The sequence below is a fragment of the Microcebus murinus genome, chromosome 10, assembly GCF_040939455.1.
Source record: "Microcebus murinus isolate Inina chromosome 10, M.murinus_Inina_mat1.0, whole genome shotgun sequence".
In the NCBI taxonomy this organism is placed as follows: Eukaryota; Metazoa; Chordata; class Mammalia; order Primates; family Cheirogaleidae; genus Microcebus; species Microcebus murinus.
In genome coordinates this window covers 46,158,934-46,180,253 of record NC_134113.1, presented here as the reverse complement: position 1 = coordinate 46,180,253, position 21,320 = coordinate 46,158,934, and the positions used below count along the sequence as shown (strand labels likewise).

The 21,320-nt window shown below is 41.5% G+C and overlaps 1 protein-coding gene across 2 annotated transcripts in view; it reads right to left on the bottom strand.

Moving 5' to 3' along the window:
* Positions 1 to 1,502: 1,502 nt before the first annotated feature.
* The window catches only part of CPM (carboxypeptidase M), an 80,763-nt gene continuing 60,945 nt past the window's right edge, over positions 1,503 to 21,320 (bottom strand). Inside the window, exons 4-9 of one of the 2 annotated variants that reach the window (XM_076007177.1) lie at positions 19,381 to 19,553; positions 17,156 to 17,340; positions 16,043 to 16,213; positions 11,634 to 11,786; positions 7,167 to 7,315; positions 1,503 to 5,307 (exon numbers count right to left, since the gene is read on the bottom strand). In XM_076007177.1, coding sequence (XP_075863292.1) covers positions 5,065 to 5,307; positions 7,167 to 7,315; positions 11,634 to 11,786; positions 16,043 to 16,213; positions 17,156 to 17,340; positions 19,381 to 19,553 — 1,074 coding nt within the window. In that variant the 3' untranslated portion in view covers positions 1,503 to 5,064. The remainder of the gene's footprint in view (positions 5,308 to 7,166; positions 7,316 to 11,633; positions 11,787 to 16,042; positions 16,214 to 17,155; positions 17,341 to 19,380; positions 19,554 to 21,320) is intronic. The other variant, XM_076007176.1, reaches the window with a different exon arrangement.

Sequence of the window (21,320 nt, the reverse complement as noted above, 5' to 3'; positions counted from 1 at the left end):
TTTTGAGACGGAGTCTCACTCTGTTGACTGGGCTAGAGTGCTGTGGCATCAGCCTAGCTCACAGCAATCTCAAACTCTGGGGCTCAAGCGATCTTTCTGCCTCAGCCTCCTGAGTAGCTGGGATTACAGGCTTGCTCCACCATGCCCAGCTAATTTTTTTCTATATATATTTTTAGGTGTCCAGCTAATTTCTATTTTTTTTAGTAGAGACCGGGTCTCGCTCTTGCTCATGCTGGTCTTGAACTCCTGAGCTCAAACGATCCACCCGCCTCAGCCTCCCAAAGTGCTAGGATTACAGGCGTGAGCCACCGTGCCCAGCCTGCTTTTGATGTATGTTATTTTAGTATAAACTCTGGAAAAGTCTAATGAATATGTAAAAAAGTGTAGCAATCATTTATGTAAACTGGTGATTCTAAAATTTGAGGTTCTATTCTATAAACCAGTTGTTTTTCTTCCATTATAAAAGCAGTAAGTAGACAATCTCAAAAATGAAGTAGAAAAAGCAAAAACACAATTCTACCATCCAGATATGGACCAATCACTGTCTATACATTTACTTTTTCCCCGCATGTCTAATATTTGAAAATTTTAGTTCATTTTAAAACCCTGCCTTGCTTTTGTGGAACAGGGGATTGTAATGGCTGCTTTAAAGAGCTGCAAATTTAAATATTGAAGTCTAGTTAAAATATGCCAATGAGTTCTAAGGTGTCCCTGTATCATGAATTCTTTTGAAAACAGGAAAACTGTTCCAAGTTTATTTTCTAAAATGAGATATTTATCACTTTAAAAAAATTATCTGTGGCTGGGCATGGTGGCTCATGCCTATAATCCTAGCACTCTGGGAGGCAGAGGCAGGCAGATTGCTCAAGGTCAGGAGTTTGAGACCAGCCTAAACAAGAGTGAAACCCCGTCTCTACTAAAAATAAAAAAATTAATTGGCCAACTAAAAATATATAGAAAAAATTAGCCGGGCATGGTGGCACATGCGTAGTCCCAGCTACTCGGGAGGGTGAGGCAGAAGGATTGCTTGAGCCCAGGAGTTTGAGGTTGCTGTGAGCTAGGCTGACGCCACGATACTCTAGCCCGGGCAACACAGGGAGACTGTCTCAAAAAAAGTTATCCGTAATTCAGCCATTTCCTACTCAGCCATGTCTCATTTAAACTATAATTATGTAGTTTGTTTCAGAGGGCAGATGTAAACTTGTGCCCAACCTTGGTCCTATGACTAGGTTGATATTATCAGGGAATTGCATTTGATGAGGGTTAGGACTGTTAGTTTTCCAGTTCTGACTGGAGGCAAATTCTTTGTTCAGTACTATGCTCTGTGTTTCAGAAGCACTTGAAAATTAATAAAGTTTGTTATTCAGAACAAAAGACTTCTCTATCAGTATTTCCCAAAATGTATTTGCAGATTCAGGAATGTTAGTTCAAAGAGCTGGTACAAGGCTAAATTATTTAAGAAAGTGGTTCCATGACGAAGTATGTTTGGGAAATCCATTTATTTTCTGCATGGTTTCAATTCTTACAACATTGGAATTGTGAATTTTCCAAAATTTTTTTGTGTGGCCAGAAGGCACACTTTTCATCCATCATCTTGTCCATGGCACACACTGCCCCATGATATAAATTAATTTGGAATATATTACATATGATACAAATAACATATAGCATATGTGAAATGTTCTGGAGGAACTATCTGGACTTTGAAGAGTTGTTGCAGTATTATTGCCTCATAAAAGGTCATTAAATTTGATCTTCCCTAGGCTTTATTTGGTGGCAATCAGTTCTCTTTAGTGGACTTTGTTACACTTGTATAAGTATTATTTTTAAGGTAATAGAAAGAAACAGCATTCATTATTTTATGAATAATTAGTTCTTTATTGAGAATCAGAAATATTCTAAGTTTACTAAACTAAGAGGTAGTTGTGGCCCCTCCCCAATAAACTTTACAGTCTTTGACAACTTGTGCATTTTAATAAATTCTTAATTATAGTACAAAAGAAAGTCACTAAGAAAACTTGTAAAATCAGCTATGAAACATCTATAAAAGGCTGTGGAGTAGTTCATATGGTAAAGTATGATAAAATGGGCTGTGAGCAATACAGTATAATATCTGCTTATTAGTTGGTATAATATAAAGTCTATAACAAACCCAAACTTCTGTTTTAGGTACAGTATTGTGAACATTTGGTGCTCTTTAACCAATCTGCCCATCATTGTTTTCTCCCCTTTTCCCATCTAAAGTCATGGGGAAAATATAAAGTATCTGTCATAAAATAAACATCGACTGTATTGTTATGATATAGAATAAAACAACCAAACTTCTCAATAAGCACCTTATCCTGTTGTAATAAGACAATGTGCTATGCTTATTTTTTCTGGATTTTCTAGGAAAAAATATTTCCAACCCAGCACTAGATATTTTTACTTTCCAAACATAGCACTAACTCATACCCTTTTTAGAAACAGATCACAAATATAAATTTGCTCCTGGAACAAAACACAACATTGATTTCTTAGAAAGACTTTCAAAAATGTTGAGAAGAGGCTTTTATAATTTCTGATACATCCAACAGTTCAAGTCTGAATGTGATAAATTAAGCACCAAAATCAACACTGACACTTGCCTGCAGGGACTTAACATTTTCTAAAATGCTCCCCACTATTTAGATTCATTCATGTTAACATTTACCAAAATTTGAATAGGTACAGTGAGAAAAACCTATGTTATAATACTTTATGAAAGTTTCCTTAAATATTAGATGATCATTCTAGCTAACCATTGTTTCAGTTTTCAGGTCGATTCTGTTTATATCTGAGGCAACAGATTTGGTCTTTAAGAAGGTATATTAGACTACCTTCCAAATATTTATCAATCTGAGTGTTAACTATCTTCCCTCCACTAGGGCAAGCACCAAAAATGTGACAGGTCCTACCACAGTTTCTAACAGTCACAGAATTGCTGATAAGCGGGGATCTTCATTTTACAGACAAAGAAACAATGTGTGGTGGATTAGAACCCAGGGCTCCTGCCTTCTAATTATCATTTGAAAACTTTTATTATGTTGGTTTCTCTCTAAAAGAAATTATACCCAAACTTGGAGCCCAAGGAGCATATAGCCACCAGTCTCAGAGGGAGGGGGGCAATAGGAAAGGTGTTAGGCAGAGAGGTTTGAGGACCTGGTCCAGCCACAGTCAAAATGCTATGGTGGTGCTTTGTTTAGTCTTTAAATAATTTTAAGTTTGATTCTCATACAAATGTCTGATTTTAAAAACATTATTTCAATAAGAAATAACCCCACCCCCACCCCCTTAATTACATTCAGGCTTATGAACCAATTCAGATTTTAGTTCATGTCCCTTCAAAAACTGCTATCCTAAAGAAAAGTTAGAACTCAGAATGCCCAGTTGAAAAAACTGTTTGGGGGATGATGGCAAATCAAGTTGAGTTTTATATACTTTCATTCGTAATATGCCAAAATCATTTTCTGCAATATTATATTACTATTAATACATTCAAGTCTACAATAAAGTACTGCTTATTTAAATAAAAATGATCAAGATACTCAGGTTATTGCCAGATTTTATAAGTGGTTTAAAAAGAGACTACAAATTCTGTTTATATTAACATGTATGATTTTGTACATGTATGAATAAACTTGGCACAGAAATGCCTACTAGATGCCCATGTTTTTACTCATTCTTTTATGGTTCTCGAGCACTCACCACGTACAAGCCCAGTATGGTTTTATTTCTGGATCCTTTGAACTTTCCATTTAAAGTAAGAACCAAGGCAGTTCACTTTCCGTGAGTGATACACAGCACTTAGAAATCTGCCGACCAGAGTTGCTATTGTTTTTTTTCTCTTTAACCACTTCGGTTCTGTGCTCACCGGCCGCGAAACCTTGCCCACAGCCGGCACTCACAGTCCGCAGGATAGTTTGTGCTGTGCGCTGACGACGAAGATCATAGCAGAGGGTTGTAAATCCAATATTAGAGATAATCAGTTTACTTTGGGGAGAAAAGAGGAAGGGCCCCTGACCCCAGAATGCCTGGAGGAGTGGAATGGAATTGAATGGGGTGATGGTCAGCAAAGGCCTACTAGTGGAGCTGATACCAGCACTGAGTTTTAAAAGGCGTGGAAAAGGAAATGTAGCGAGTCAGGATGGCATTCCAGATACAGGGGACACAAACAGCATGTTACCTATTGACGAACTATTAACACAAGCCGTTGCTGATTTTTGTTTCAAACAGCTCCCCTCCCCCGGGGCTGTGTGGAGGATGCACTTGAAGAGACGAAGTCTGGGAGCAGGAGGCCGAGAAAGCTGTTGCATCGGTGCAGGGCACCTGTGGGGGCGTGACATGAGTTACACCTGTGGGGGCCGTCAGCGTAATATAGGACTGTGGCACCCGGGTGCAGACAGGCAGGGTCAGGGCTCTGGAGGGAGAGAGACTGACTTGATTGACCTGTTGCTTTGGGGCTCTGCAGACACACCCCATCGGGCCCGTATTTTCTTGAGCCACTGAGACATGGTTGCCTATTTTCTCTCATTAGAACATTTGCACAACTATTCCCAGTCCTATGATCATTTCTCCCTTTGCTGAGAACTAACCATCTATGGCACTTACTATCTCTCCACATGTAGCACTCATGGCAAGGTCCTGTACATAGCAGGTGATCAGCAGATGTTCATCTTTACTGCTTATATTCATCTGGCTCTCTGTATACAAAATTAGCTCATTTTTTTTCTTGCAGGGACTTCTTTTTTGATTCTCAGGTTTAACTTCTTAAAAATTCTAAGGCTACTTCAAGATTAATTTAAGTGTAAATAAGCAGTACTTGCTAGGCAGGTGTCTTCCGTTCATGATCAAGACTGAATCATTCCTTTCATTATCACCACGTATCACATATTGCAGGATTTGGAAACATCCATTTCTCTCCTTCGGGAAGACCATGGAGTTTATCCAGCCGAGGTCCCACTAGAGGGAATTAGGGCTGCAGTGACCTGGCGTGAGTGATCCTTGATTCCAGGAGGTGATGGGGGTTGAGTTTCACATTTCACTTTATTTGAAAAATATGTGCAAAAGAGTCACTAAAAATAAGAACAAACTAGGCTTTGTTGCTGCTGAGTGGCCTGGCAAATCTCTGTAAAGAGGAATCGTTGGGCATGAAAGATTTGATACTTGGATAGAATTCAATTGCCCCTGGAATGGAAGTCGAATATCCTTTGTAAGAGCACTGAAGTTCTGGGATTTCTTTGGAATAAACACCTCTGTGAAGTATGGATCATATCCAGGAACTGTAACCTGAGAAGAAACAAGAAACAATTGTATGAGTGATTTCAGATGTTCCGTGGTGCTAACCCTGAAAACACTGGTATCCACCACTAACACACAGCCTTTGTGCAAAGCTTGTCACAATCTGCCAGGTCTCCTGGGCTGGTACCAGATTCGGTCCTGATCACTGGGTTACCCAATGCCTGTTGATAGAGACCATTGTTGTTAATATTGTTGCCAAGAATTACAACATGAAATAAAGACAGAGACAGGGACCTTGTCTGGGGAAGGGGTGGAAGTCAGGAGGAAGGGACAGCAGAATGATTCTGCCACCAGCATTTTTCAGGGAGCACAAAGGTAAAGAGTTAGCTCTTTCCCATTGTCCCATGTCTGTACTTAATATCCTCCTTGGATATTCTAAGATCATTTATAAGTAGAATTATTTCCTCAATTTACTCCATTTTCTTTGCTGATTTGAAGTGTACAAGTCTATTGCTCCCTTAAAAAGCTTTGGTTTTACCAGTTTTGTTCACATGAGTCGGAATCTTCAGCTAGATTTGGTTTTTTGGTGGTAGAAATGATCAGCAAAAATAAGTCAAATGCTAAACCAACCATACGCAATGTCCACTAGAAATGCTTTCATTGTATATGGTGGGGAGGGAGAAGGATGGGGGAGTAACATTGACATAACCATTCACTGGCATGTGTTTTAGCTGTTCATTTCAGCTTCCACAGTTTTATCTTTGAATCTCGTCCCCGTGGTCAATACGCACTGTGGTAGTCTAACTAATGGGAAACGAACAATGCATAACTTTATTCTATAAAGGTGTGGCTTATATATAGGACTGCATAAGAATAATTTAGATTCGGTACAAGGAGAACTCTTTTTCTCCCCATAGAATGGAAATATCACAGTAAACAGAACAAAAATAAAGGGCTTTGTAGGCAAAGATTCACAGTAAATTGAGATTGTTCAAGCTCTATCCATCTTCTCAGTAGGAGTGGAAGTTCCCAAGAAGAGGGTTAGCAATTGATGAGCCCTACTGTCAGGCACTAAGAGGATCAGCCATGGAGCTTACGCCCTAAAGATGAAATAATAAAGTACCAAGTCATTTTTCACTACAGAAGAGATAACTACCTTCTCCAAAGGAGTAGCTCTACACAGAATGACTACTGTGACTAGCATCAGACCTACTAAGCAAAGTAGAAGAATACTGAATTTCTCAGAAAAAGTCTCATCAAAGAGAAAGAGGTATAACCTGGCCAACTGAATCAGTATTCATTTAGTTCATTTACATAAACCTACTCAGGTTCAAAGTAGTCCATGCCCCCTTCTCCTAAAATAAAATGACTCAAGTATGTATTAAAATATAATTAAAAATTGAAATTTTATTTGCATTGATTGAAAATAGGGCTGCAAAATATGTCTATCACTTGCTTAATACAGTGATAAAATTTGTGAATCAAATTTCACTTATAATGAATTCTAAGGAACTTGTCCTAATCCATTTTTTATAGTAGAAATTATGTGTCATGGAATGGGTATTAAATGGTATTCCACAAAGCTGGGAAGTACTTTTGCTACATTGCTTAAGTGTTCTCGTTATTAATAAAGTTGGATTTTTGAATCATAAAGATATCATAAGAAATAGGATTTGGCTATTTTAAAAAAATAATTGCCAGCTGGGAAAAAAACATGAATTTTTCTAGTTTGTTCCTATCATTTCCACCTTCCCCAAGCTCCTGTCAGTTGCAATTCTGACACTATCCTTTCCTTCTGTCCTGATGTATCTATTTTCGGACCTTCTAGACTTACTTTAGATTCCTTCTGGGTAAGTACTGTGAGTCCTATAATATTTTAATAACAATAACTAGTGTTACATACTTACATTTATTATATAGGACCCAGGCAAGAGAAGAAGATAATACTCTCCGAATTTGTTGGTTTTATAGGGGCAGATATGTTTTCTGTCTTGGACTTCAACAATTACATTGGGCAATGGATTTCCATTCTGATCAAAAACTTGACCCTTTACACCTGTAAGACGAAAAGAAAATTAAATATAAATACCACATTTTATGGCATATGAAAAAGATTCTTGTATATATTTAAGAAAAATATGCCCAGTATTTCTTAGCTGTTTTGAGTTAATAAAGTGGTAGAGAAGGGAAAGTAGACTTATTTTTGATGTAACTTAAAATACAGTCAAGTTACTAATCTGATTTACAGCTGGAATTTGTTTGTTGTTGAATATTCCATTAATAGCATATATTATCAAAGTGAGAGAACACGGATGACAATCTAAGATCCACTCCTGTCATTTCTGAGTTGTTTACTCAGTCACCAAACTGAATTGCCACATCACCATTAGGTAGATTCTGTAAGATCCTAAATGAAAACAATGTCCATGTTTTAATCTACAACGACATACTTACCTATGCAAGGGACTTAATAGTTTTGTCTTGTGGTCAAACTACATGGGAGGCAAAATTGTAATCACAAAGTTGCTTGGAAGCCTGGGGTCAGCTGACTGATAATGGCAGCCAGTATTTATTGAGCACTCAGTATATTCCAGGCTCTATGCCAAGTGTTTAATGTGCATTTTCTTATTCAATCCTCCAATCAACTCTATGTTATTGATTACTACCATGCTTTTACAGATGAGAAGACTAAGGCTTTGCATTACTGAAATAGCCTTCTCAAGCTCACACGGCCAACGAAGTGGCCCTGCCTAGCTGTAAGCCTTCTAGTCTCCATGGCCCACGTGGAACTCATCACACGGCACCCCCCACCTCAAAACTTCAAGGCATAGCTCTAACCATTGCTAGGGAGAGGCAAAGATATAAAATGTAACCAAAATGTTAAAAAAAATGCATATATATATATTAATACACACCACACACATGCGTGTATTAGCACATCAACCCTGGAACAAGATTGAATAGAGATTGCAGAAGCTTATCTAGTATCTCTGTCTCAACTCCAAACTTATATAACCAATCTCTCTTTTCCCTCACATAGTTTTTTTTTAATCCAAATAAGAGGAAAGAAAAGGATTAATATTTGCTGATCCTTCTGTTTTGTGTCACTTGCATTTAATCTTACAGCCATCCTGGATGGTGGCATATATTATCCCCATTTTACAGGTGATGAGATTGAGGCTTGAGAACTCAGATTTCCACAGGCTTCTGGAACTCAGCACATACCAGATTCACTCCGGTCCAGGTTGCTCAGGTTTCTGGGTGCTGTGAGCTGTTCCCCAGACCTCTGGGGTCAGACCTGCTTCAAGGAGTCCAGGGGAGAGACAGGGCAGCAACAGGTAACATTCCGCAGAGAGGGGAGCAAGCAGGACATTCTAGGCCCCTGGAATCCAGACTTGCCCTCCTTTGCCACCTTGGCCTTAGTGTCTGTAGACACCCTCATCTCAACCCAAACCTAATAAGTCATCCTCTAAGCAGGACTACCTGGTACCAAGTGGCCCTAGTTTAGATTGAGGCCTAGTGAATTTTTAAAATTTATTTTAATTTTTTCCTACATCTTACTGCACAGCATACAGTGAGTTCTAATTGAAAGAATAACCCCAGTTGAACCTTAGACAGGTTGGTGTGAGGCAGGGCAGATGCTATTACTCCCAACTTTCAGTTGATTAAACTGAGGTTCAGACAAGTGCTTGCTGAAGATTTCAAACATGGCCAGATGACAAAACAGCTTGGGTTCCACCTAGGCCCCTGCCCTCTTGGCCAGCCCCTTCCATGAAAGCAGAAAGCCTTCATGACCTTCCCAGACACGGCAGGTCAGAAACTTCCAGACGGGTCAAAATCTCAGAGAATCAGAAGCATCCTAGCCAGTGATGAATCTGAACCAGTGAATGCAATGCAGCTTGACAACATCAATAATTTCCTTAGGCTGTGCGCAGCGGCTCACGCCTGTAATCCCAGCACTGTGGGAGGCTGAGGCAGTAGGATCACCTGAGGCCAGGAGTTGGAGACTAGCTTGTGCAACATAGCAAGACCCCGTCTTTACAAAAAATTTAAAAATGAGCCAGGCATGGTGGTGCATGAGCGTAGTCCTAGCTACTTGGGGGGCTGAGGCGGGAGGATCATTTGAGCCCAGGAGTTGGAGGCTGCAGTGAGCTGCAATTGCACCACTGTATTCTAGACTGGCAACAGAGTGAGACCCTACCTCTAAAAAAATAATTTCCTTCAACTACAGCAATACCAATAAATGGGTGCCCATCCCATCATCCACAAACAAAAATACTCTTTGGCTCCTTATGGGGCACTAATAGGGAAAGAACTTTTCTATTAAGTAATAATAACCTCACTGTATCTGTATTTTGGAACATGGTTTCATTATTAAACCATGTCATGCCTTTGTCTTCAACCACAAGGGGGCAGGGTTGATGTGCTAATACACGCATGTGTGTGGGTGTGTATTTATATGTATATATATTTTTTAAGTGAGTCATTTACATCTGATTTAGAGACAGGAAGCTAGATTAATATTCTTTATGAAACCTAGTATAAATGGACTTATAAGCCCTCAAATTAATAATAATAATAAATGCAATTTATCTGTTGTGTATCAGTTCACAAAGCTCCTTCACTGGCACCTCTTCTATCAACATGATACTTCAAAGCCCACCTTAATTCAGGGCTTGGAAAATAACCTTTATGGCTAGACTGAATTTCTGAAAATAGCAGTATAGGTGCATAAAGCATATTTTACATCCAGTTGCACTCCCATGTGATACTGATGAAGGATGAATTTCAAAACGAACAGGCAGAGTAACCCACTAAGGACCAACACGAGTAGAAACAGAATAGAAAGTTTACACCAATACGCCATACCTCATGAGGAAAATCTAATGGCGAATGAAATACCAGATGCTAAGCAAGAGAGGAGACAAAACAAAGTCTGATGACGTAATGAGGAAGGAGAAAGACCCAAAAATAAGTTTATAAACTTTATCAAAATGCTGGTGAAAAAGAAAAGTTGACATTTAAAAATATCCCCTATCAACCTACTCCACGAATGACACAGCCCTGTGAGTTTACCAATAATCTTGTGTACTTCTGCTCAGGCTGGGGGACGGAGGTGGGGATATAGGCACGAAAGAGGGCAGAGGGCCTCCGAGTAGCCCAGGGAGGGTCTCTGTTATTTCCAGACTCAGCCTCTGGCCTGTGCTTCCCTCTCTCATCCTTCTCCATCTCCTTTTTAGTAGGTGGAAAGCTTTGGTTTGAATTATGCAGAAAATTCCCGAAATGATGCCATTATGCAGTAGGCCCATGCAGCAAACCTAAATATGTACGTGTGCACGCACACACTTACACACACACACACACACACACACAGCCTCCACCTTGGCTTGATGTGGGGGCATAACTATTGTGCCAATTCTTGATGTGTTTCCCCTGCCAAGCCATCCTGAATGGGGAAAGATGACATTAACGCTGCCATACAGAAGAGCCTCCACACCCTGCCCAGAGAGACAGACTGGTTAACAAAGGTGACCTGAGGGGCATTCCATCGTCATCACAAGTGGTGTGTTTCTCTAGTGCAGTGGTTTCTAGGCGTAGCGCCTGGGCCAGCGGCATCAGCAGCACCTGGGAAGACGCTGACAATTCAAAACCCACTAAATCAGAAACTCTGGGCTGGGGCAATCTGTATTTTATTTTATTTTTTTGCTGGGGCAATCTGTTGTATTTATTTTATTTTTTGCTTGGGGCAATCTGTTTTAACAAGCCCTCCAGTGACTGCACGCAGTGTTTGAGAGCTACCACTCTTTTGCCACATTTAGTTTGTCCGTCTGTGATAAGGGCCAGGCAGCCTTCAGAAAACAGGCTGAGAAGATTCCTAGCGCCAGGACATTTGGTAGAGTTCAAAGGTGTGAGAGGCTGAAACCAATGGTGTTAGGCTATCACCCCATTCTGGAAAAAATGCAAAACGGTATATCTGATGTTTCCAGAGTCCTTGATTACATGGCGAGTGACAAGTAAACATGGCTTTTTTCTAAATGGGAAATGATGTGACAGAGTATAGCATCCTGTTTTCCTAATCTTTTGTCAGATTTCCAGATCACTCAACTTGTAACATTAGGGATACTCTGGATTCGTACATCCCCATGTTAAGGTAACACGCATCACACTTTCCCTTCTATGAACAGATAGGCACTGCCTTTCTCACACATTGCAGACATTCATGCAGAGACAGTTCTTAACCATCAGTTCCAGTACCGAAAATGAGGCTGTGCCTAGAAAACATAAATAGAGGCTTGCATTTGCTTAACCCAGAGTTCTTGCTAGGTGCTGTATTTTGTACTATTAACAAGAATTAATAAGAAAACCTTACAAACCTAGGTGCACCTGTTTCATATATTCAATGAGCGAGGCTTTGTTACTATTCCAGAAAGATGGAAGCTTCTCCTCACGAGGGTATTTGCAGCACGACAGCTCCAGCGTGATTTCAAAACACTGGGCCCAGATGTAGTTGTAATCTTGCATTCCTCCTAAACATAAGCATATTTAATTTTTGTTAAGGTCTAAAATTGGAGCAGAGTCAAGTATCACATACCTTGGGGACAAGTGAATCAGACAGTTGCAGGGAAAGTACATGTAAACAGGAAAAGATGAATCTGACATATTAGTGTGTAGAATCAGGGCTTGACATTTTACTACCCAGGCATGACCGGGCAATGCTAACTAGTCCCATATGGATAACTGGGTCAGAGCCGACAGTTTAACTGTGCATCAAAGTTATGTGAGGGGTGAGGGAAGGGTCCCTTTTTATTTGTATTTTTTTGAAATCCTACATTACAAAAAGGATTCCTTAAATTACATCTCTTCTTTAAATTACATTTTAAATGGCTATAAGCTAGAATAAGATTTCTTTAAAAGCATTTCTACAAACCATTTATAAGTACACTTATTATGTAAAGCTAATTTTTCACTAATTTGGGGGACTAATAATGGCCAACATTTACTGAGTGTTCACTATTGCTAGGTACTTTTCCAAGTGCTTTGTATCAACTCATTTAATCCTGACAGCAAGTATTACCCCTTCTTTACAGATGAGGAAATGTGATCACAGATGTTTTGTGGTTTTGTTTTGTTTTGAGACAGAGTCTCGCTCTGTTGCCCAGGCTAGAGTGCCATGGCGTCAGCCTAGCTCACAGCAACCTCAAACTCCTGGGCTCAAGTGATCCACCCACCTCAGCCTCCTGAGTAACTGGGACTACAGGTGTGCGGCCCCACGCCTGGCTAATGTTTTCTAGCTTTTAGTTGGCTGGCAAATTTCTATTTTTTTAGTAGAGATGAGGTTTCACTCTTGCTGAGGCTAGTCTCGAACTCCTGACCTCAAGCGATCCTTACACCTCTGCATCCCCAATTACAGGTGTGAGCCACCACGCCCGGTCTGTGATCACAGATGTAAGAAATGTACCCAGGGATTCCAGCCAGTGCGTGGTGGAGACTGGCACACCGGTGACCTTGCCCGAGCCCCTGTGCCCTCACCCATCACGCCAAAGGGCTCCTGAAGGCGGAAGAAGGGTGGCTGCTGACTCTAGGGGATAGAAGGCCCAGCCCCTCGTGGCTTCTTGGATTGCCACAGCTCATGCTTGCTTTCCAGTTCTTACCTCCGCACCCCCACTTGCAATAATCATTTTCTTTCTTCTTTCCTTTCTTTCTTCTTTCTTTCTTTCTTTCTTTCTTTCTTTCTTTCTTTCTTTCTTTCTTTCTTTCTTTCCTTCCTTCCTTCCTTCCTTCCTTCCTTCCTTCCTTCCTTCCTTCCTTCCTTCCTTCCTTCCTTCCTTCCTTCCTTCCTTCCTTCCTTTCCTTCCCTCCCTCCCTCCCTCCCTCCCTCCCTCCCTTCCTTCCTTCCTTCCTTCCTTCCTTTCTTTTGAGACAGAGTCTCGCTTTGTTGCCCAGGCTAGAGTAAGTGCCGTGGCGTCAGCCTAGCTCACAGCAACATCAATCTCCTGGGCTCAAGCAATCCTGCTGCCTCAGCCTCCCGAGTAGCTGGGACTACAGGCATGCGCCGCCATGCCCGGCTAATTTTTTCTCTATATATTAGTTGGCCAATTAATTTCTTTCTATTTACAGTAGAGACAGGGTCTCGCTCTTGCTCAGGCTGGTTTTGAACTCCTGACCTCGAGCAATCCTCCGGCCTCTGCCTCCCAGAGTGTTAGGATTATAGGCGTGAGCCACCTCGCCCAGCCCATTTCATATTTTCTAAGATGTAAAACTTTTCATATTTTAATGTCTCTGAATTGAGATGTGTCTTCAAGTTTATGGCTTAAAAATATCATGTTTTTACTTTAACTGAAAACTTTTTTTCAGCGATACGTTGGGTGTTGCAATCAATAGCTTCCTGGATTTGATGAAATTCGTTAACCTTTAAGGAAGTAGTTTCTGACAGATTTTAATTTGTTACACTTGAAATCTGCCCAAGAAAATATGTTTTCTCAATTCCATCAGGGTCTTTGGGAAGTACTGAAGGAGAAGACAATATTATTGCTAAGAAAATGGTCAAATTATCATATCAAAATATTATTTAAATATTAAATAATCTATATGTAGGCCTGATTCCAACCAGGAAGAATTTCTCTGTTCCATTTCCTTTACTTACCATACTGGTTTTGTATTTCTCTCTGACCTCATTTTTACCAAAGAAATAGAAGGAAAAGGAAGAGAGAAAAAAAAACAAAGCCTGTGGCTGGATAAATATGTTTCACATAGAAAGAAGAAAGAGGCAGGCTGGGTGCGGTGGCTCACGCCTGTAATCCTAGCACCCTGGGAGGTCAAGGCAGGAGGATTTCTTGAAGTCAGGAGTTCAAGACCAAACTGAGCAAGAGCGAGACCCCGTCTTTACTACAAATAGAAAAACTTAGCTGGGCATGGTGGCGTGCACTTGTAGTCACAGCTAATCGGGAGGCTGAGGCCGGAAAATCCCTTGAGTCCAGGAGTTTGAGGCTGCAGTGACCTATGATGATGCCACTGCAGGGCGACAGAGTGAGACTCTGTCTCAAAAAATAAATAAATAAAAAGAACGTAAGTGGCAAAATGGTGTGCATTATGGATCCCTGGAAAAGTCACCAGGATTGAGAATGCCAAGTGTGGACAGTGTACACAGTTCTAGAAGGCCAGCTGGGCCTAGAAACAAAACATGCAGCCTGGGCCAGACACTGTGCTCTAGGCTCCTCAAGGCAGCTGGCTTTGCCTGCTTTTTTGTCTGAGAAGAATACACAGCTCACTCACAGGCACACTTGGGAACAATTCCCAGCAGCAACTGTTCCTAGCTAATTTCCTCCACATCTGGATTTGTCTTGAAAGTTACAGACAGTGAACATAAGGACAGCTCTGCCACTGGGCAGAAGGGGGCTTTTCCTAGCTAAGAAGAGTGGAGACCAGGGACTATGCTGGAGTCCTAAGTGTGGGTCTGGGGCTGTGTCTTGGCCAAACAGAGGGAGGTTTGAGATGCTGTGTTGTCCAGCTATATCGGCTGCCTGTCACTGGTGGTCTATGTTTATTTACATTACCTGCAACACTGGCAGGGAGCCGCCCAGGCACAAAAGCACCATATCAACTTGTGCAAGATTACTTGACAGCCTGTGCATCCGAAGTGATGATGGGGAAGGTGCTTTTGGAAGTGGCCTGCATGCAGAAACACAGCCTGCAGTCTGCTGTTGGCAGGGTCAGGCCAACCAGTCTGGAAGGGAATGCTTTCCACGGGGCAATGGAAATGCAGCCCAGCCCGCTGTCTCCTCTCTTGCCCTTCTATCCTAGGTGCCTCCTTCCCCTGTGCTTCTGTTTATATTATTCCTTCTGATAAGAATCTCTCTCCTTCCATGTTCCCTACATGGCAATCTCAGCCTTCCAGTACCTGACCATTCTATTCCAAGGCTGGGAAACTGGGGACCCTCCTCCTGCTGTATCCTGCCTGAAGAGCTCTTTTGTTCAGCCTGCAAAACGGCTTTAAAATCATGACATTTCATGTACAAATCCAGCTTCTTTTACGAACTGGAAGATCTGACAATGTTGGTTCCCCATGGCTGCATGGCAATAATCATCTGGCTCTAAGTAGCAACTATCCCTGTTGGGTGGGCTATAGCAGTAATTTTCTCCAAGGTCTTCTTGGCTCTGTGTTGTATTTTGGCTTTATACCCCTGTGATACACTGTACCTTTCTTAAATCTCTATTTTTCTTCTAATTACACTGCTATCACAATTACAGTCATGCACCACATTAACAATGAACTGCGTAGGCAAAGGTGATTGGAGCAATGGGCTATACCCTATAGCCAGGTGTGGAGTAGGCCGGACCATCTAGGTTTGTGTAAGTGCACTCTGATGTTCACTCAATGACAAAATCACTAACAATGCATTTCTCCGAATATATCCCCATTGTTAAAGCATCACAGGACTGTATTTATTTACATGTCTTTCTCCTCTACTTACTTGAGAGCAAGGTCTCAAGTTTAATAGAGGTTTCTGTGTCTCATTCATCTGTCTTGGCACGGTTCCTGGCTCATAGTAGGCAGATGCTGAATAAGCATTTGAATGAATGAAGGAGGCCCTTGGCCATGAGGAACATGTCTGAGCATTTCTCAAACTATCGGTCACCTCCACTGCTCTTGTGATACTTAGCTGATGGGGACACAAGTGAAGAGACTGCATTGTGCCCAAAGATCTTTTGACAACTGCTGGGTCAACTGGCACCTCTGAGTGAAGGCAATAAAGGAGAATGGAAGAAATGAAGAGAAACTCACCTTGGATTGGATACCAAGAATATCCATTTGTAATACCATTAGGAAATTTCACTTTATTTTTACACTGATCTCCTTTCTTCATGTTGATGTTTCTTGAGGCGTAGGTATATGCGAGATATTGAAAAACATCATCATCAGGAGTTAAACTTCGGGAGAATAATGTCCCAGTGGCTGTATTTGAGAAACAAGCCAAGACCTTTCATTTGACTTTAGAGTGAGAGGAAACACAAATATCCCATTAGCAAATACATCATCACATTGCACACAAATGCTCTCATTTCCCTGGAAAGAAATCCTCTACCTATTTCCATGAATGCTTCCTCTTCCTACTTTTTAATGACACATGCAAGATGGCAGTTCACAGAATAGGTCATATACAGGTTGAATTTACTTTATCCAAAATGCTTGGGACTGACCAGAAATGTTTCAGATTTGGGATTTTTTTTTTTCTTTCAGATTTTGGAATACTTGCATTATACTTAACCAGTTGAGCATCCCTAATCCAAAAATCTAAAATGGTCCAGTAAGCATTTCCTTTGAGTGTCATGTCAGTGCTCAAAGAGTTTTGGATTTTGAAGCATTTCAGATTTTGGATTTTCAGATTAAGGACACTCAACCTGTACATATCCAAACTCCTCCTGAATCAGCTTAAAAATTAAATATCTTCTTAGTCACTCTTGCTAATTTCTGGAGGTTGGTAAATTCTCCTTAGGTACCGTACGGATTAAATGAAGCCACTTCATTTAATATTTTAAGTCCTTGGTCATACCTCATCCCACAGAGTTCTAAGAGGAGCCAGCAATCATTGTTCATATAACTGGAAAGGTGAGTTGTTCTAGCTTTATTTTCTTTCAGCCATGTTGCCTCTTGTGAGATAACCTAAATCCGATTTCACTATTTCACTGATATAAATCAAGCTGTGTGTTGTCATTTCAGCCACACTGCTCATCTACTGTTTAAGAATTATAGGTAGGGCAGCTCAGGGTTGGGAACATGAGGCTCTTCTACCCCTGCCAGAGAAGGCCAGTGGGGCAAGAGTTTATCCCCATTCAGGGCAGAGAGTGGCAGCTCACTCTGGACTTGGGAAGCCAGCGCTGGGCTGCGCTTGCTTACCTTGAACACCGTTGTCAAATGGGTAACTGGCCACAAGGGCCCCACCGTGCAGGTTTGCAGAGAGGACAAATGTCTCCGTTTTCAGCCACTGCATGACTGCCACAGTTTCAGGCTGCCTTGAGACATCATTGAGCACAAAAGCATCGGGGAAATTTCTATTCAGATCATAGTTGTTACGATTTTCCCTTTAAAAGAAAGAATTTTTTAGGGTTATCAATGGTGTATCAGGGAGTGACTTCTCACACCATACAGACCCTTGTTTTGGCTCCAGCTGTTGTTGCAAATGTGAATGCAGGTGTGGAGGATGGTTGGCTTGGTGGCCTCCAGTGAACCACCCCTAGCATTCACATCCTCTGTCATCCCCTCCCATGTGACTTGCTCTCCCCAGTGAGACATTAGCTATTATGATGCAAGCAGAGGTTTGATAAGTGTTTGCATTTGGGGACTTTGCTCTTAGAACACTCCCTTTTAGAATCCTGAGACCCCAGTGGTAGCCACGTGGAGAGTCCATGTGGAGAGAAGAGTCCATGGAGAAATGAGGGAGCCAGGTGGCAGCCAGATCTGGGACTCCAGACACAAGGCCAGGCTAGTTGTCTCAGACAGACTCGAGCTGAGGCCCCCAGATGTGGGGCATAGAGTTTAGCCATCCCTACTCTGCCTGCCCCAAATTCCTGCCTTACACAATCGACAGTCAACAAAAAGCCTGTTGTTTTAAGTCACCAAATTTTGGGGTGGTTTGTTACATAGCAACTGGTAAGAGAAACAACAGTAAACACACTACTTCATACAAATGTCTTTCTGAAAAGTAGAATGGCCTTGTTTAAATAGGCTAGAAAAACTTAACATTCAGGGGAATCCAGTGGTTAGATTTCATTTATTTATTTTTGGGCAAAGCAAACAAAATTTATAAATTGTATAAATTATAAATGTATATTAGACATTTGAGAAATTCCAAACCTCCCAAGGCAGCTTGAAACAAAATAAACTGTCTAAATCAGAACTACTTCAAGATTCGTTCTTCTTTGTGGTTAGTTCTTGGACTACTGGCTTAATCATCAACGAGAGATTATCAAGGGCCCGGGTACCATGGTAGCGCTGGGGATCTAACACCCATGCAAGGGACAGAATTACTGCCGTCAGGTAGCTTGCAGTTTAGTGGGGTGAGAGTCGTTAAATAAGAAATTAGACATTAAAAATCATGCTATGAAGGTAAAGTGCCAGGTGATCTGAGAGTAGGTAAAGTGCAGGTAAAGAAGGTAAAGTGCCAGGTGATCTGGGGACCTGGATTATGATGGGGCGGGGAAGGGGTCTTTGAGGACACATTACTTTAGCAGTGGGAGGGAGTGGGAAATGGCCCGCGCACCTGGAGTTCCGGGAGGTGAAGGCAACCGGAGGGGCTGCAGCAGGGGCAGGGCGCTGTGAGTGGCAAGGCGGGGTACAGGGGCCAAGCAGCCTTATTCAGGATTTTCCAGTCCAGCCCACAAGCCATGGGCAGCCCTGAGCATCTGCAGCTCATCAGCAACACGACACAGGCTCTGAGGTCTTGCACTATTACGTAAGTCCTCTTGCTGGGGCCAAGAGGTGCCTGATAGGAGCCTTTGTGCTGTTTTGTTTTTATTTTATTTACTTATTGTTTTAGAGACAGGGTCTCACTCTGTTACTCAGGCTGGAGTGCAGTGGTGTGATCATAGCTCACTGCAGCCTTGTATTCCTGGGCTTAAAAATGATCCCTCTGCTTCAGCCTCCTGATAGCTGGGACCACAGGTGCGTGCCACCACGCCTGGATGAGTTTTTTTTTTTTTTTTTTGAGACAGAGTCTCGCTTTGTTGTCCAGGCTAGAGTGAGTGCCGTGGCGTCAGCCTAGCTCACAGCAACCTCAGACTCCTGGGCTCAAGCGATCCTTCTGTCTCAGCCTCCCAAGTAGCTGGGACTACAGGCATGAGCCACCATGCCCGGCTAATTTTTTCTATATATATTAGTTGGCCAATTAGTTTCTTTCTATTTATAGTAGAGACAGGGTCTCGCTCTTGCTCAGGCTGGTTTTGAACTCCCGACCTCGAGCAATCCGCCCGCCTCGGCCTCCCAGAGAGCTAGGATTACAGGCGTGAGCCACCGCGCCCGGCCAACCTGGATGAGTTTTTTATTTTTGGTAGAGATGGTCTTGCTCTATCGCCCAGGGTAGAGTTGTTTTGTTTGTAAATAAAGATAGATCAGCCCATCTTTACCTCCCGTTACTGTAATAACAGTCAGGCTTTTGGACAGCTTCAAATCCATCTGGGTTCATGGAAGGCATGATGTGGATCCGGGTACTGCTGATCAGATTTGTGATGTCAGGGTCTTTCCCGTCATTGGTCACGAGATAGTCAATCAGGTGCAGCAGCAGTTCCCGCCCAACAGTCTGCATGTGTTAAAGAGAAAGGGGAATTATTAGGGTAGAGGCGATAAGGAACACAGTCTGACAGCACAAATTCCCCCACAGAGCCTCTGCATGTGACATTTCAGACCCCAACTAGTTTTTGAGGCCACTGCTTCTCAAGTACACAGACACCCTGGCAAGTGGCAATCATGGGGTGTGCTAAAAATTGTCCCTCAGTAAAAATTAAAGTACCAAATTTAAATTTGAAATGTGTCACAAAAAAGTTAAAGTATCCATTTGTTTTTTTTTTCCCCAACACTAAGCTGGAAGTCATAAAGTATCCATTTGTAAATACTCTTTGAAGAATGGGTTATCGTGAAATAAAGGTTCTGTTATTATAATGTTTTTCACTTGTTTGCCTTCCCAAATACTAATACTTTCTAGAGAAAGAGGTGGAGTTACAGAAAGGGCATGGGAGTTGATATCTCCATGAGACCGCATGGTGGGAATGAAAGCCGTTAAGTATGTCTTGGTGGATAACAGATGGAGAACCACTGCACTGTAGATTTTAATAATAAAGAAAAATCCAAGTTTGTAATGAGCATAATTTAAATAGATTTCTGACTTCCATATTCCACTCTTTCCCAATTCCCCTATTTCCAAGTTCTCCTATTGAACATTTGTACAAATTTTTGTCACATTTGTGTATTTCTGATTTCCACATTTTCCTGTTTTAGAAACCTATAGCCACTTGCCCATGATCCTCACAATTTTTTTCCATATCTGCATATCATCCATAGGCTGTTTTTTATTTTATATTTTCTTTAAATGAGTTCACTTTTTACCTACATTAAAAATGAATCTTTGTATCATTACTACATTGTTAGATACATACTTCTAATACACAATAAGTAAAAGCAGGACTATTAAAAATTTTATAACTATCATGCACACCTAAAATTATCTTATGTATAAGATACATTCCCAATCAAAGGACTGTGAAACTGAAGGCCTGACAGAGATCTTGTTTTATAATCCCCAAGAGAGATTGACTATTTTTATCATTTTATAAAAAGGTAATTCAGGCCGGGCACGGTGGCTCACGCCTGTAATCCTAGCACTCTGGGAGGCCAAGGCGGGCGGATTACTCGAGGTCAGGAGTTCGAAACCAGCCTGAACAAGAGAGAGACCCCGTCTCTACTATAAATAGAAAGAAATTAATTGGCCAACTAATATATAGAGAAAAAATCAGCCAGGCATGGTGGCACATGCCTGTAGTCCCAGCTACTTGGGAGGCTGAGGCAGCAGGATTGCTTGAGCCCAGGAGATTGATGTTGCTGTGAGCTCGGCTGACGCCAGGGCACTCACTCTAGCCTGGGCAACAAAGTGAGACTCTGTCTCAAAAAAAAAAAAAAAAAAGGTAATTCACATCTCAGCCTTATAGGAAGATTTGATTAGACTATATCAAGTTCTTCCTGCAATGTTGGGTTGGAGGAATCTGCTTCTGAAGACCTGATGTTGTTGAGTGTTTAGTAAAAGGGAAATCACTGGCAGCAGGTGATTTGAATAAGGAAAGTCTTACAGAGAAATTAACGCAGAAGCTGCAAAGGTAAAGATTTAGCAGACCTCAAAAGAGCTTTCAGTTACAACTCCACTAGAGGAATTCATTGTGTGACAAAGGATGTTAATCCTTGAATGATAATCCCTAACTTTATCCCCCTCGCTGGCATGTAAAGAGGCCACAGTTTATAAATTTGTTATCCAAATGAACATAGAATAATTGAAATTGGGATTAAGAAAATTTGGGGA